Source organism: Babylonia areolata, chromosome 24 (assembly GCF_041734735.1).
Source record: "Babylonia areolata isolate BAREFJ2019XMU chromosome 24, ASM4173473v1, whole genome shotgun sequence".
Taxonomy (NCBI): domain Eukaryota; kingdom Metazoa; phylum Mollusca; class Gastropoda; order Neogastropoda; family Buccinidae; genus Babylonia; species Babylonia areolata.
In genome coordinates, this window is record NC_134899.1 from 800,804 (window position 1) to 817,308 (window position 16,505).

At 42.4% G+C, this 16,505-nt stretch overlaps 1 protein-coding gene across 3 annotated transcripts in view; it reads left to right on the forward strand.

Annotated features, from left to right (window-relative positions):
• Positions 1–2,719: 2,719 nt before the first annotated feature.
• LOC143299090 (ribose-phosphate pyrophosphokinase 2-like) overlaps positions 2,720–16,505 on the forward strand; it is a 79,977-nt gene continuing 66,191 nt past the window's right edge. For 2 of the 3 annotated variants that reach the window (XM_076612216.1, XM_076612215.1), the window contains exons 1-2: positions 2,720–2,916; positions 14,784–14,967. In XM_076612216.1, coding sequence (XP_076468331.1) covers positions 2,792–2,916; positions 14,784–14,967 — 309 coding nt within the window. In that variant the 5' untranslated portion in view covers positions 2,720–2,791. The remainder of the gene's footprint in view (positions 2,917–14,783; positions 14,968–16,505) is intronic. The other variant, XM_076612217.1, reaches the window with a different exon arrangement.

Here is a 16,505-nt window from a genome sequence, read left to right on the forward strand (position 1 = left end):
CCACACACACTTCATCCCTTGATGCTGTTATTCACAGCCTGATCAACTCCATACTCACTTCATCCCTTGATGCTGTTATTCACAGCCTGATCAACTCCACACTCTTCATCCCTTGATGCTGTTATTCACAGCCTGATCAACTCCACACACACTTCATCCCTTGATGCTGTTATTCACAGCCTGATCAACTCCACACTCACTTCATCCCTTGATGCTGTTATTCACAGCCTGATCAACTCCACGCTCGCTTCATCCCTTGATGCTGTTATTCACAGCCTGATCAACTCCACGCTCACTTCATCCCTTGATGCTGTTATTCACAGCCTGATCAACTCCACACTCTTCATCCCTTGATGCTGTTATTCACAGCCTGATCAACTCCCCACACTTCATCCCTTGATGCTGTTATTCACAGCCTGATCAACTCCCCACACTTCATCCCTTGATGCTGTTATTCACAGCCTGATCAACTCCCCACACTTCATCCCTTGATGCTGTTATTCACAGCCTGATCAACTCCCCACACTTCATCCCTTGATGCTGTTATTCACAGCCTGATCAACTCCACACTCTTCATCCCTTGATGCTGTTATTCACAGCCTGATCAACTCCACGCTCGCTTCATCCCTTGATGCTGTTATTCACAGCCTGATCAACTCCACGCTCGCTTCATCCCTTGATGCTGTTATTCACAGCCTGATCAACTCCACACTCTTCATCCCTTGATGCTGTTATTCACAGCCTGATCAACTCCACACTCTTCATCCCTTGATGCTGTTATTCACAGCCTGATCAACTCCACACTCTTCATCCCTTGATGCTGTTATTCACAGCCTGATCAACTCCACACACACTTCATCCCTTGATGCTGTTATTCACAGCCTGATCAACTCCACACTCTTCATCCCTTGATGCTGTTATTCACAGCCTGATCAACTCCACACACACTTCATCCCTTGATGCTGTTATTCACAGCCTGATCAACTCCACACTCTTCATCCCTTGATGCTGTTATTCACAGCCTGATCAGCTCCACACTCTTCATCCCTTGATGCTGTTATTCACAGCCTGATCAACTCCCCACACTTCATCCCTTGATGCTGTTATTCACAGCTTGATCAACTCCACACACGCTTCATCCCTTGATGCTGTTATTCACAGCCTGATCAACTCCCCCCCCCCCCACACACACACTTCATCCCTTGATGCTGTTATTCACAGCCTGATCAACTCCACACACACTTCATCCCTTGATGCTGTTATTCACAGCCTGATCAACTCCACACACTTCATCCCTTGATGCTGTTATTCACAGCCTGATCAACTCCACACACACTTCATCCCTTGATGCTGTTATTCACAGCCTGATCAACTCCACACACACTTCATCCCTTGATGCTGTTATTCACAGCCTGATCAACTCCACACACTTCATCCCTTGATGCTGTTATTCACAGCCTGATCAACTCCACACACACTTCATCCCTTGATGCTGTTATTCACAGCCTGATCAACTCCACACACACTTCACCCCTTGATGCTGTTATTCACAGCCTGATCAACTCCACACTCACTTCATCCCTTGATGCTGTTATTCACAGCCTGATCAACTCCACGCTCGCTTCATCCCTTGATGCTGTTATTCACAGCCTGATCAACTCCACACACACTTCATCCCTTGATGCTGTTATTCACAGCCTGATCAACTCCACACTCACTTCATCCCTTGATGCTGTTATTCACAGCCTGATCAACTCCACACACTTCATCCCTTGATGCTGTTATTCACAGCCTGATCAACTCCACACTCACTTCATCCCTTGATGCTGTTATTCACAGCCTGATCAACTCCACACACACTTCATCCCTTGATGCTGTTATTCACAGCCTGATCAACTCCACACACACTTCATCCCTTGATGCTGTTATTCACAGCCTGATCAACTCCACACTCACATCCCTTGATGCCGTTCCATGTACCGCCCTGGTCAAAACAAATGTAGACGTACTGCAGTACATTACAGTCAAGTGCCCTTTCCAATATTCTCTTGATTTCCAGACGTCGGAACTGTCGATCGCAGTCAGCCCAGTGTCAAGCCCGGTTTCAACTTGATCGTAAATGTGGGAAACTTGAGTGTCAGCATCGACATAATAATATCTTTTTTCGGTTAATACTTCCAGACCATAGACACATATATATAGTCCAGTTGTATATTATATATCTGTGTTCCAGACAGACAGGCGAACCAACTAACAGGCTTATTACCAGGCTAATGCAGTCCCTGTCATACTGACGGTTGTTGGTCGAACAGTGGGACCGGCGATGGTGGGTGGTAAGGGGCAGCTCAGGGTGAACGATCAGAAAATTTGTTGTTGTTTTTTTTTCCGCTTGACTCGGCCTTCCGCTCCAACATGTTTTCCCAGTAACGAAGTGTGCGCTCGGCGGTGCTCAGTCGAACAGTGGAGCGCGAGCGCGCGCGCACCCACACTGATACACACACACACACACACACACACACCCACGCACGCGCGCGCGCACGCACGCACGCACGCTTATAATGGAAAAAAAGATGTTGAAACACACACACACACACACACACACACACACACACACACACACACTAGACACACGCATGTGTCTCAATGTTATTCCCATTATCACTCGCCCTCAATTGGCACACATTCTTGAACTGTAAGCTTGTGCACTTGGGGGGTCGATTTTGCGCCACTAACTCGCTCAGCAGTTGTGTGCATCGGCAGTCAGTGGTGACTGGATTTGTGGAGCTTGAACATGATGTCGAACATCAAAGTGTTTGCGGGCACTTCACACGCAGAACTTACACACAAGATCTGTGGACGCTTGGGAATCGAGCCTGGCAAAGTGACCACCAGAAAATTCAGCAACGGAGAATGCCAGTAAGGATGGATCTGCTGACTGTTGCAGGAATCATACGAAAACATCTTGATTCGCCTTTTTTTCTGCTTTACATATTGGTACTGTGTTTTTTAGTGGCGATAGCTTAAACTGTGTCATGAAGAGCGCCCAGATGCAATGTTTTGTCCTGTGCTTACCTGTGTCTTTCACTGTTTCAGGTCTTCGACTTGATTGACTTGGAAATGTTTTGACAGTTGTTTGTTCGATGTAATTGACTTTGAAATTTATTTGGTTTTTGTTTTTGTTTTTTGGCACATTTGTTTCTTATTGAAAGGAGGACAACAGTGAAAACCTGTTTGTTTCTCGACTAACATGCATTTGACCAAATGTATGTAATAAAAAAAATAAGGGAAGCAAAAAAAGAATTTGAAAAGAAACTATCACATGAATGTTCAGGTTCAGGTTCAGGTTCAGGTTAGGGGCTGATGTTGATCATCGTAGCCTCACGGCTTTTTACGCCCCATCTCATTTGATTAGCACAAGGCCTCACTGTCTGAGGCAAGTCATTTATGAATAATGTAAAAAGTATGGGTCCTAAGATACTACCCTGTGGAATTCCACTAAGGACCATTGCTTCCTCTGAATAACTATCTCCCACCTTAACTCTTTGTTTTCGGTTTGTGGGAAAATCCCTAGTCCAATTTAATACTTTTCCTGATATTCCATAAGATTCTATCTTTTTTAATAATCTCTGGTGTGGCACAGAATCAAAAGCTTTCTTAAAGTCTAAGTAGAGCACATCAATATCTTCGCCCCTGTTTATCATTTGTGTGAAGTCTTCCATGACTTCTAGTAACTGAGTTACACATGATCTGTGTTTCCGAAATCCGTGTTGGCATTCCGCATACAAACAATTTTCTGTCATATGATCAACAATAGTATCTCTTACATATGATTCCAGAACTTTACATGTTATACAAGTCAAACTAACAGGTCTATAGTTTCCAGGGTCAGTTCTTGTACCTTTTTTAAATATTGGCGTTACTGTAGCCATCTTCCAGTCATCTGGTATTACCATTTGTTCAACTGACTTATTAAACAATATGCTTAGCGGTTCTGCTAGCTCTTCACTTAACTCTTTCAGAATCCTTGCTGGTACTGCATCTGGGCCCTGAGCTTTATTTGGATTTAGTTTTTTCAACTTTTGTCTTACAGATTCACTTGTAATTTTAATATCAGTTACCATTTTGCCATTTGATCTAGATCCAGGGTCCAGATTTGGTATGTTATCAACTTTCTCCTTTGTAAAAACACTTGAGAAGAAACTGTTAAGAGTATTGGCTTTTTCTTTGTCACTTACAGATTTCATGCCATCCTTGTCAATTAGGGGGCTTATTCCAATTTTTGATTTAGTTTTAGTTTGGACATATTTCCAAAAGCCTTTTTGATTAGATTTGACATCTTTAGAGAGCTTTTTCTCAAATTCTTTAGTTGCACTTTTGATCTGTTTGTTACATAGGTTTCTTGTTTCAATATATTTTTGATAATCTTTACCATTTTTTGTATTCAAAAATCTCTGATATAAGTTATATTTCTTTTTGATAATCTGCATAGCTTTTTTATCGAGCCACATGGGTTTATATTTCTCTCGTTTGATGTATCTCATTTTAGGAATGTTTTTATTTATAGTTGAGTGTAGTTCCTTTTTAATATATTCCCAACTGTCATTTACATCCTTGTCGTATAGGCATTTCCAATCTATGGATTTTATGTCCAATCTCATATTATTGTAATTTGCTTTGTTCATATTATACTTCATCTCCTCTTTCTTTTCTTTACATTTTTTGTCTGCAATATATAGACAGAAGGCAAGAACCTCATGGTCACTTTTACCCAATGGGGACAAATGTTCAATGTCCGAAACTATTTGTTCATTGTTTACAAGAACCAAATCTAGTATGTTAGCTTTTTGTCCTTTTCTTCTTCTTGTGGGTTTATTTACCATTTGGTATAAAAATGCATTTCGTGTGCATTCTCTAAATTTGTCATCACCTTCACCAGTCCACCCTCCTGTCCAATCTACACTGGGGTAATTAAAATCTCCTACTATGCAGACACAGTCATATTTATGTAGGCTATCTCTATGCAGAGATAACCCTAAAGCTTTCTGGAGATATGTACAATCAAAAACTAAATGAAAACAGTAGTGAGTCCATTAATACCTAAAGATGGAGACACAGTAGAAACAGATGGTGGAAAAGCGAATATTTTGAAATATTTTTTTCTAGTGTTTTTACAAAAAAAGATATAAGTACTGTACCTACTCAAAGTGCAGCTTCAAAGTCAAATGGTAAGATTTTGGATAGTGTAGATGTTTTGGTTGAAGCTATAAAAAAAAGAAAAGAAAAAGAAACTTCAAACTCTGAATCCAAACAAAGCTTGTGGTCCTGATGCCATTCCTTCAAAATTACTAAAAGAGCTAAGTGGAGAGATTGCAGTCCCCATATACATACTCTTTAACAAATCAGTTGAGGAGAAGACTGTGCCCATGGACTGGAAAACAGCAACAGTTATACCAATGTTCAAAAAAGGAACAAGAACAGACCCAGAGAATTACAGGCCAGTGAGCTTAACATGTATCATATGTAAAATACCAGAATCCTTCATAAGAGAGGCTATTGTTAGGCACATGACTGATAATAAATTGTATGCTGAGTGCCAATATGGATTCCGCAAAAAATAGGTCATGTGTGACTCAACCTCTGGAAGTGTTGGAGGACTTTACAAAAGAGATAGATAGGGAGAAAACATAGATGTGTTATACTTAGACTTCAAAAAAGCATTTGACTCTGTACCACATGAAAGACTACTAAAGAAACTGGAATCTTATGGAATAACAGGAAACACACTTGAGTGGATACAGGACTTTCTAACAAAAAGAACTCAAAAAGGTTAGGATTGGTAGTTCTTCAGTAAAGCTGATGTAATAAGGTTAGGATTGGTAGTTCCTTCTCCAGTAAAGCTGATGTTACAAGGTTAGGATTGGTAGTTCCTTCTCCAGTAAAGCTGATGTGAAAAGGTTAGGATTGGTAGTTCCTTCTCCAGTAAAGCTGATGTGAAAAGGTTAGGATTGGTAATTCTTTCTCCAGTAAAGCTGATGTTATAAGGTTAGGATTGGTAGTTCCTTCTCCAGTAAAGCTGATGTGAAAAGGTTAGGATTGGTAGTTCCTTCTCCAGTAAAGCTGATGTTATAAGGTTAGGATTGGTAGTTCCTTCTCCAGTAAAGCTGATGTTACAAGGTTAGGATTGGTAGTTCCTTCTCCAGTAAAGCTGATGTTATAAGGTTAGGATTGGTAGTTCTTTCTCCAGTAAAGCTGATGTTATAAGGTTAGGATTGGTAATTCTTTCTCCAGTAAAGCTGATGTTATAAGGTTAGGATTGGTAGTTCCTTCTCCAGTAAAGCTGATGTTATAAGGTTAGGATTGGTAGTTCCTTCTCCAGTAAAGCTGATGTTATAAGGTTAGGATTGGTAGTTCCTTCTCCAGTAAAGCTGATGTTATAAGGTTAGGATTGGTAGTTCCTTCTCCAGTAAAGCTGAGGTTATAAGTGGCATACCACAAGGTATCAGTATCAGTAGCTCAAGGAGGCGTCACTGCGTTTGGTCAAATCCATATACGCTACACCACATTTGCCAAGCAGATGCCTGACCAGCAGCGTAACCCAACGCGCATAGTCAGGCCTCAAGGGAAAAAAAAATGGTAGAAAGTCCCGTATCCACCCAAGTGCGTTTACTGTTATTCCATAAGATTCCAGTTTCTTTAGTAGTCTTTCATGTGGTAGTATATTAGGACCTATACTATTTACTTTATTCATAAATGATCTCCCTTGCGAACTAAAGAGTACATGTAAAATGTGTGCAGATGACACAACATTATACAATTCTCCAAAATTCTATCAGGATTTACTAAAAGATAATGAAACATTAGTAAAATGGTCAGACACATGGAATTTATATTTTAATGCTATAAAATGTAAAGTACTTCATATTGGGAAATCAAACCCAGAGAAAGAATACATAATGAAAATCATAGACAAAGATGTGATGAGAAAAAAGATTTAGGTGTGACATTTGACAAAAATTTATCATTTGACAAACATATAACAAATAGTATAAACAAAGCGAACAGAATGGTTGGGATAATAAAAAGAGCATTTACATTTATAGATAAGGTTACTTTCTTACAGTGATATAAAACATTAGACCTGTCCTAGAATATGGAAACGCTGTTAGTGACTGTATGGTACCCAATGCAAATAAAGCAGTCACAAGCCATAGAACGGGTTCAAAGAAGAGCAACAAAGCTGGTCTGTAGCATAAAAGATTATTCATATCAAGAAAGATTAAAGTACTTACAACTGCCATCACTTAAAGCAAGAAGAGTAAGAGGGGACTTGATACAGACATACAAAACATTTAATGGGTTTGATGATGTCCACAAAGCATGCTTTTTTTGTGCTCCAAAGGTAGACACTACAAGAAACAGTACAGACAAAATATTAAAACTATTCCAGAACAAATCTCAAAGTTTACATTTAGTAACAGAGTAACAAATTATTGGAACAAATGAACAAACAGTATCAAACGTGCACCTAGTATAAATACTTTTAAGAACCTCATAGATAAACATGGGTTATTTACAAAAACGAAATATGACTTTGATGGATAAAATAACTGAGCTAGTCAACAACCTGACCAACAATAAAAGGAGTAAATCTAAGGGGCACAAAAAGCCAAAAATGGCTAAGTTGTATATAACAACGCCCCAGATCCTGATCCTGATCCTCTGTGTGTGTGTGTGTGTGCGCGCGTGCATACGCTTGTGTTTGTTTAAGAGTGGGGGTGGGAGGATGGGTCATTGACCTGTTCCACGGTAAAAAAGGTGATAAAATTTTATCAGTGATGGTCCACTTTTCCTCTAACCTATTATTGAATATCATAGATTAAATGACATTTATTTCAGTATAACAATACCTAAATATGTCATTGCTGGGGTTTAACTAGAAAAGTGGATTAGTTACAGTTTACAGTTTTTTGATTATCACAAATGACTTCCACAAATCTGAAGTAACAGTGGTATGATCACTTTCAGCGTGGATGTTTATGATTCCCATGCATTAGACAGCTTGAGCTGAGAAACCGACCCTCCTGATTATTTTTTAGTTACATTTGTAGTGATACAAGACGGGATATATTTCTTACTTCATATCAAGTTTGACTTTAAGGATGAATCAAAAAAATACATAATGCATTGTGTATTTTGAAATTCTTTAGATCTATGGGCTATGTCCAGATTTCTTCCCCACCACTCTTGTCTATTTGATATGGAGTGAATATCCATGCCGTGTTGTGTATACCATTCATTCCTTGTTGAGGGGAGAAACTGTGGATATTGCCAATCTGTCTACTTTTCCCCTTCTCCTTTTTTTCCTCCCTGTTTCTCACTGTTTCTGCCTTCCCCTTTTCCTCCCTGTTTCTCACTGTTTCAGCCTTCCCCTTTTCCTCCCTGTTTCTCACTGTTTCAGCCTTCCCCTTTTCCTCCCTGTTTCTCACTGTTTCTGCCTTCCCCTTTTCCTCCCTGTTTCTCACTGTTTCTGCCTTCCCCTTTTCCTCCCTGTTTCTGACTGTTTCTGCCTTCCCCTTTTCCTCCCTGTTTCTGACTGTTTCTGCCTTCCCCTTTTCCTCCCTGTTTCTCACTGTTTCAGCCTTCCCCTTTTCCTCCCTGTTTCTCACTGTTTCAGCCTTCCCCTTTTCCTCCCTGTTTCTCACTGTTTCTGCCTTCCCCTTTTCCTCCCTGTTTCTCACTGTTTCTGCCTTCCCCTTTTCCTCCCTGTTTCTCACTGTTTCTGCCTTCCCCTTTTCCTCCCTGTTTCTGCCTTCCCCTTTTCCTCCCTGTTTCTCACTGTTTCTGCCTTCCCCTTTTCCTCCCTGTTTCTCACTGTTTCAGCCTTCCCCTTTTCCTCCCTGTTTCTCACTGTTTCTGCCTTCCCCTTTTCCTCCCTGTTTCTGCCTTCCCCTTTTCCTCCCTGTTTCTCACTGTTTCTGCCTTCCCCTTTTCCTCACTGTTTCTGCCTTCCCCTTTTCCTCCCTGTTTCTCACTGTTTCTGCCTTCCCCTTTTCCTCCCTGTTTCTCACTGTTTCTGCCTTCCCCTTTTCCTCCCTGTTTCTCACTGTTTCTGCCTTCCCCTTTTCCTCACTGTTTCTGCCTTCCCCTTTTCCTCCCTGTTTCTCACTGTTTCTGCCTTCCCCTTTTCCTCCCTGTTTCTCACTGTTTCTGCCTTCCCCTTTTCCTCCCTGTTTCTGCCTTCCCCTTTTCCTCCCTGTTTCTCACTGTTTCTGCCTTCCCCTTTTCCTCACTGTTTCTGCCTTCCCCTTTTCCTCCCTGTTTCTCACTGTTTCTGCCTTCCCCTTTTCCTCCCTGTTTCTCACTGTTTCTGCCTTCCCCTTTTCCTCCCTGTTTCTCACTGTTTCTGCCTTCCCCTTTTCCTCCCTGTTTCTCCCTGTTTCAGCCTTCCCCTTTTCCTCCCTGTTTCTCACTGTTTCTGCTTTCCCCTTTTCCTCCCTGTTTCTCACTGTTTCTGCCTTCCCCTTTTCCTCCCTGTTTCTCACTGTTTCTGCCTTCCCCTTTTCCTCACTGTTTCTGCCTTCCCCTTTTCCTCCCTGTTTCTCACTGTTTCTGCCTTCCCCTTTTCCTCACTGTTTCTGCCTTCCCCTTTTCCTCCCTGTTTCTCACTGTTTCTGCCTTCCCCTTTTCCTCCCTGTTTCTGACTGTTTCTGCTTTCCCCTTTTCCTCCCTGTTTCTCACTGTTTCTGCCTTCCCCTTTTCCTCCCTGTTTCTCACTGTTTCTGCCTTCCCCTTTTCCTCCCTGTTTCTCACTGTTTCTGCCTTCCCCTTTTCCTCCCTGTTTCTCACTGTTTCTGCCTTCCCCTTTTCCTCCCTGTTTCTCACTGTTTCTGCCTTCCCCTTTTCCTCCCTGTTTCTGCCTTCCCCTTTTCCTCCCTGTTTCTCACTGTTTCTGCCTTCCCCTTTTCCTCCCTGTTTCTCACTGTTTCTGCCTTCCCCTTTTCCTCCCTGTTTCTGCCTTCCCCTTTTCCTCCCTGTTTCTCACTGTTTCTGCCTTCCCCTTTTCCTCCCTGTTTCTCACTGTTTCTGCCTTCCCCTTTTCCTCCCTGTTTCTCACTGTTTCAGCCTTCCCCTTTTCCTCCCTGTTTCTCACTGTTTCTGCCTTCCCCTTTTCCTCCCTGTTTCTCACTGTTTCTGCCTTCCCCTTTTCCTCCCTGTTTCTCACTGTTTCTGCCTTCCCCTTTTCCTCCCTGTTTCTGCCTTCCCCTTTTCCTCCCTGTTTCTCACTGTTTCTGCTTTCCCCTTTTCCTCCCTGTTTCTCCCTGTTTCTCACTGTTTCTGCCTTCCCCTTTTCCTCCCTGTTTCTGACTGTTTCTGCCTTCCCCTTTTCTTCCCTTCCTGCCCGCCCTCCTTTCCCTCCCTCCCTCCCTGTTTGAGCCGTCCTCCCTCCTTGTTCCTCCCGCTTTTTCCCTGTTTCCCCACCCCTTTTCTACCTCTTTCAGCCTTCCCCTTTTCCTCCCTGTTTCTCACTATTTCTCCTCTCCCTTTTCCTCCCTTCTTGTCCCCCCTCCCTGTTTCTCCTCTCCCTTTTCCCTCCCTTCTCCTTTTCCTCCACGTTTCTCACTGTTTCTCCTCTCCCTTTTTCGTCTCTTCCTGTTTCCCACAATTGTAACAAATTCTTTAGAAGTCCATTTTAATAGAAACACTCACACACACACACACACACACACACACACACACACACACACACACACACACACACACACACACACATGGTGCGCTGCACTGTATTGACATGCTGTCCCCGGGAAGAGCATCCCAAATTTCACACAGAGAAATCTGTCATGACAAGTAATACAATAACAATGCAGTACCATACAATGCAGCACAATGCACCACAATCCAAGTCAATACAATACAATACAATACAATACAATACAGTAAGATACAATATTATAAGTACAATACACAGTTTCAGGGTGGAGATAGGGGATGTTACAATACAGTACAACACTGTTTCAGGGTGGAGATAGGGGATGTTACAATACAGTACAACACTGTTTCAGGGTGGAGATAGGGGATGTTACAATACAGTACAACACTTTCAGGGTGGAGATAGGGGATGTTACAGTACAGTACAGTACAACACTGTTTCAGGGTGGAGATAGGGGATGTTACAATACAGTACAACACTGTTTCAGGGTGGAGATAGGGGATGTTACAATACAGTACAACACTGTTTCAGGGTGGAGATAGGGGATGTTACAATACAGTACAACACTGTTTCAGGGTGGAGATAGGGGATGTTACAGTACAGTACAGTACAACACTGTTTCAGGGTGGGGATAGTGGATGTTAAATACAGATCAATACTGTTTCAGTGTGGAGATAGGGGATGTTACAATACAGATCAACACTGTTTCAGGGTGGGGATAGGGGATGTTACAATACAGATCAACACTGTTTCAGGGTGGAGATAGGGGATGTTACAATACAGTACAACACTGTTTCAGGGTGGGGATAGGGGATGTTACAATACAGATCAACACTGTTTCAGGGTGGAGATAGGGGATGTTACAATACAGTACAACACTGTTTCAGGGTGGAGATAGGGGATGTTACAATACAGATCAGCACTGTTTCAGGGTGGAGATAGGGGATGTTACAATACAGTACAACACTGTTTCAGGGTGGAGATAGGGGATGTTACAATACAGATCAGCACTGTTTCAGGGTGGAGATAGGGGATGTTACAGTACAGTACAGTACAACACTGTTTCAGGGTGGAGATAGGGGATGTTACAATACAGTACAACACTGTTTCAGGGTGGAGATAGGGGATGTTACAATACAGGTCAACACTGTTTCAGGGTGGAGATAGGGGATGTTACAATACAGTACAACACTGTTTCAGGGTGGAGATAGGGGATGTTACAATACAGTACAGTACAACACTGTTTCAGGGTGGAGATAGGGGATGTTACAGTACAGTACAGATCAACACTGTTTCATGGTGGAGATAGGGGATGTTACAATACAGATCAACACTGTTTCAGGGTGGAGATAGGGGATGTTACAATACAGTACAACACTGTTTCAGGGTGGAGATAGGGGATGTTACAATACAGATCAACACTGTTTCAGGGTGGAGATAGGGGATGTTACAATACAGATCAACACTTTTTCAGGGTGGAGATAGGGGATGTTACAGTACAGATCAACACTGTTTCAGGGTGGAGATAGGGGATGTTACAGTACAGATCAACACTGTTTCAGGGTGGAGATAGGGGATGTTACAGTACAGATCAACACTTTCAGTGTGGAGATAGGGGATGTTACAGTACAACACTGTTTCAGGGTGGAGATAGGGGATGTTACAGTACAGTACAACACTGTTTCAGGGTGGAGATAGGGGATGTTACAATACAGATCAACAATGTTTCGGGGTGGAGATAGGGGATGTTACAATACAGTACAACACTGTTTCAGGGTGGAGATAGGGGATGTTACAATACAGATCAACACTGTTTCAGGGTGGAGATAGGGGATGTTACAGTACAGTACAGTACAACACTGTTTCAGGGTGGAGATAGGGGATGTTACAGTACAGTACAGTACAACACTGTTTCAGGGTGGAGATAGGGGATGTTACAATACAGTACAACACTGTTTCAGGGTGGAGATAGGGGATGTTACAGTACAGTACAGTACAACACTGTTTCAGGGTGGAGATAGGGGATGTTACAATACAGTACAACACTGTTTCAGGGTGGAGATAGGGGATGTTACAATACAGTACAACACTGTTTCAGGGTGGGGATAGGGGATGTTACAATACAGTACAACACTGTTTCAGGGTGGAGATAGGGGATGTTGCAGTACAGATCAGCACTGTTTCAGGGTGGAGATAGGGGATGTTACAATACAGTACAACACTGTTTCAGGGTGGAGATACGGGATGTTACAGTACAGTACAACACTGTTTCAGGGTGGAGACAGGGGATGTTAAATACAGGTCAACACTGTTTCAGGGTGGAGATAGGGGATGTTACAATACAGGTCAACACTGTTTCAGGGTGGAGATAGGGGATGTTACAATACAGATCAACACTGTTTCAGGGTGGAGATAGGGGATGTTACAGTACAGATCAACACTGTTTCAGGGTGGAGATAGGGGATGTTACAATACAGTACAACACTGTTTCAGGGTGGAGATAGGGGATGTTACAGTACAGTACAACACTGTTTCAGGGTGGAGATAAGGGATGTTACAGTACAGTACAACACTGTTTCGGGGTGGAGATAGGGGATGTTACAATACAGTACAACACTGTTTCAGAGTGGAGATAGGGGATGTTACAGTACAGTACAACACTGTTTCAGGGTGGAGATAGGGGATGTTACAATACAGATCAACACTGTTTCAGGGTGGAGATAGGGGATGTTACAATACAGTACAACACTGTTTCAGGGTGGAGATAGGGGATGTTACAGTACAGATCAACACTGTTTCAGGGTGGAGATAGGGGATGTTACAATACAGTACAACACTGTTTCAGGGTGGAGATAGGGGATGTTACAATACAGATCAACACTGTTTCAGGGTGGAGATAGGGGATGTTACAGTACAGATCAACACTGTTTCAGGGTGGAGATAGGGGATGTTACAATACAGTACAGATCAACACTGTTTCAGGGTGGAGATAGGGGATGTTACAGTACAACACTGTTTCAGAGTGGAGATAGGGGATGTTACAGTACAGATCAACACTGTTTCAGGGTGGAGATAGGGGATGTTACAATACAGATCAACACTGTTTCAGGGTGGGGATAGGGGATGTTACAATACAGTACAACACTGTTTCAGGGTGGAGATAGGGGATGTTACAATACAGATCAACACTGTTTCAGGGTGGAGATAGGGGATGTTAAAGTACAACACTGTTTCAGGGTGGAGATAGGGGATGTTACAATACAGTACAACACTGTTTCAGGGTGGAGATAGGGGATGTTACAGTACAGTACAACACTGTTTCAGGGTGGAGATAGGGGATGTTACAATACAGTACAACACTGTTTCAGGGTGGAGATAGGGGATGTTACAGTACAACACTGTTTCAGGGTGGAGATAGGGGATGTTACAGTACAGATCAACACTGTTTCAGGGTGGAGATAGGGGATGTTACAATACAGTACAGTACAACACTGTTTCAGGGTGGAGATAGGGGATGTTACAATACAGTACAACACTGTTTCAGGGTGGAGTTAGGGGATGTTACAATACAGTACAACACTGTTTCAGGGTGGAGATAGGGGATGTTACAATACAGTACAACACTGTTTCAAGGTGGTGATAGGGGATGTTACAGTACAACACTGTTTCAGGGTGGAGATAGGGGATGTTACAATACAGTACAACACTGTTTCAGGGTGGAGATAGGGGATGTTACAGTACAGATCAACACTGTTTCAATGTGGAGATAGGGGATGTTACAGTACAGATCAACACTGTTTCAGGGTGGAGATAGGGGATGTTACAGTACAGATCAACACTGTTTCAGGGTGGAGATAGGGGATGTTACAATACAGATCAACACTGTTTCAGGGTGGAGATAGTGGATGTTAAATACAGATCAACACTGTTTCAGGGTGGAGATAGGGGATGTTACAATACAGATCAACGCTGTTTCAGGATGGAGATTGGAGATAGGGGATGTTACAATACAGATCAACGCTGTTTCAGGGTGGAGATAGTGGATGTTAAATACAGATCAACACTGTTTCAGGGTCGAGATAGGGGAGTCAGTGCGAGGGGAGGATGTGTTCATCGTGCAGAGTGGATGCTACGAGGTGAACGACATGTTGATGGAGCTGCTCATCATGATCAACGCCTGCAAGACGGCCTCTGCTGGACGTGTCACCGCTGTCATCCCCTGCTTCCCATACGCCCGCCAGGACAAAAAGGACAAGGTAGTTACTGCAGACACACCTCCTGTCTCCTTTGTTCTGTGCACAGGAAATGTCCTGTCTCCTTTGTTCTGTGCACAGGAAACCGTCAGTCTCCCTTGTTCTGTGTACAGGAAACCGTCAGTCTCCTTTGTTCAGTGTGCAGGAAACCTTCAGTCTCCTTTGTTCAGTGTTCAGGAAACCTTCAGTCTCCCTTGTTCTGTGCACAGGAAACCTTCAGTCTCCCTTGTTCTGTGCACAGGAAACCTTCAGTCTCCCTTGTTCTGTGCGCAGGAAACCTTCAGTCTCCTTTGTTCAGTGTGCAGGAAACCTTCAGTCTCCTTTTTCAGTGTGCAGGAAACCTTCAGTCTCTTTTGTTCAGTGTGCAGGAAACCTTCAGTCTCCTTTGTTCAATGTGCAGGAAACCTTCAGTCTCCTTTGTTCAGTGTGCAGGAAACCTTCAGTCTCCTTTGTTCTGTGCGCAGGAAACCTTCAGTCTCCCTTGTTCAGTGTGCAGGAAACCTTCTGTCTCCCTTGTTCTGTGCACAGGAAACCTTCAGTCTCCTTTTTCAGTGTGCAGGAAACCTTCAGTCTCCTTTGTTCAGTGTGCAGGAAACCTTCAGTCTCCTTTGTTCAGTGTGCAGGAAACCTTCAGTCTCCTTTGTTCAGTGTGCAGGAAACCTTCAGTCTCCTTTGTTCAGTGTGCAGGAAACCTTCAGTCTCCCTTGTTCAGTGTGCAGGAAACCTTCAGTCTCCCTTGTTCAGTGTGCAGGAGTAGTATAAATACTAAAGGTTCTGGGACAGCTAGATTTCTTTAACAAGAAATTCACAGATTTTACAAAATAGATGCCTCTAGACAACTGATACGTTCTATTTAAGTATCATGCAAAATTGCACATATTTTGCATGATATGCAAAATGTCGTCAGATTTTTACTATGATTTTGTCCATATCGATTCCGGAGAACAACAAAAAATAACATGTGATAATCATTATTTTTTAAAATATATGCGACTGAGCGCCAGATCCTAAAAATATGTCACCAGATTTTTAATCATTTCTAAAACCTACAATGTTACAACCCCACAGTACAGGTCCACAAAGATATCCATCTTCATCAAGTAAGTCTTCATCATCTGGTACTTGTATTACTACTTGTTTTCATCTTACTTGTTTTATTTGTTTACTTTTTATGGTGTGAATACCTCTTTATTTTTGTTGCACACGTTATAATATCCATCTGGGATTGTAATTTTACGACCAAGTGGCATATCTATATTAAAGAAGTTGTCTTCAAGCTCAGCGCTGATATTGTACCAGTGTGGATAAAACGTTAATTTACACAGTGCAATTTTTAGTGTTCCGTTTTGATTGTGTAGGCATTGGGGTAATTCATCTTTTTGAAGATCTGTTGATATAATATACATACTTATGAATAAGAAAATTTACAGCTTTAATAAACCAAGATGTTCTATAACCTTTATATGGCTCCAGCTGATATGGCACTTAGGGTTGGCACACAGGTTAATTACAATCATAAAATCATAATTGCAACTGGATAT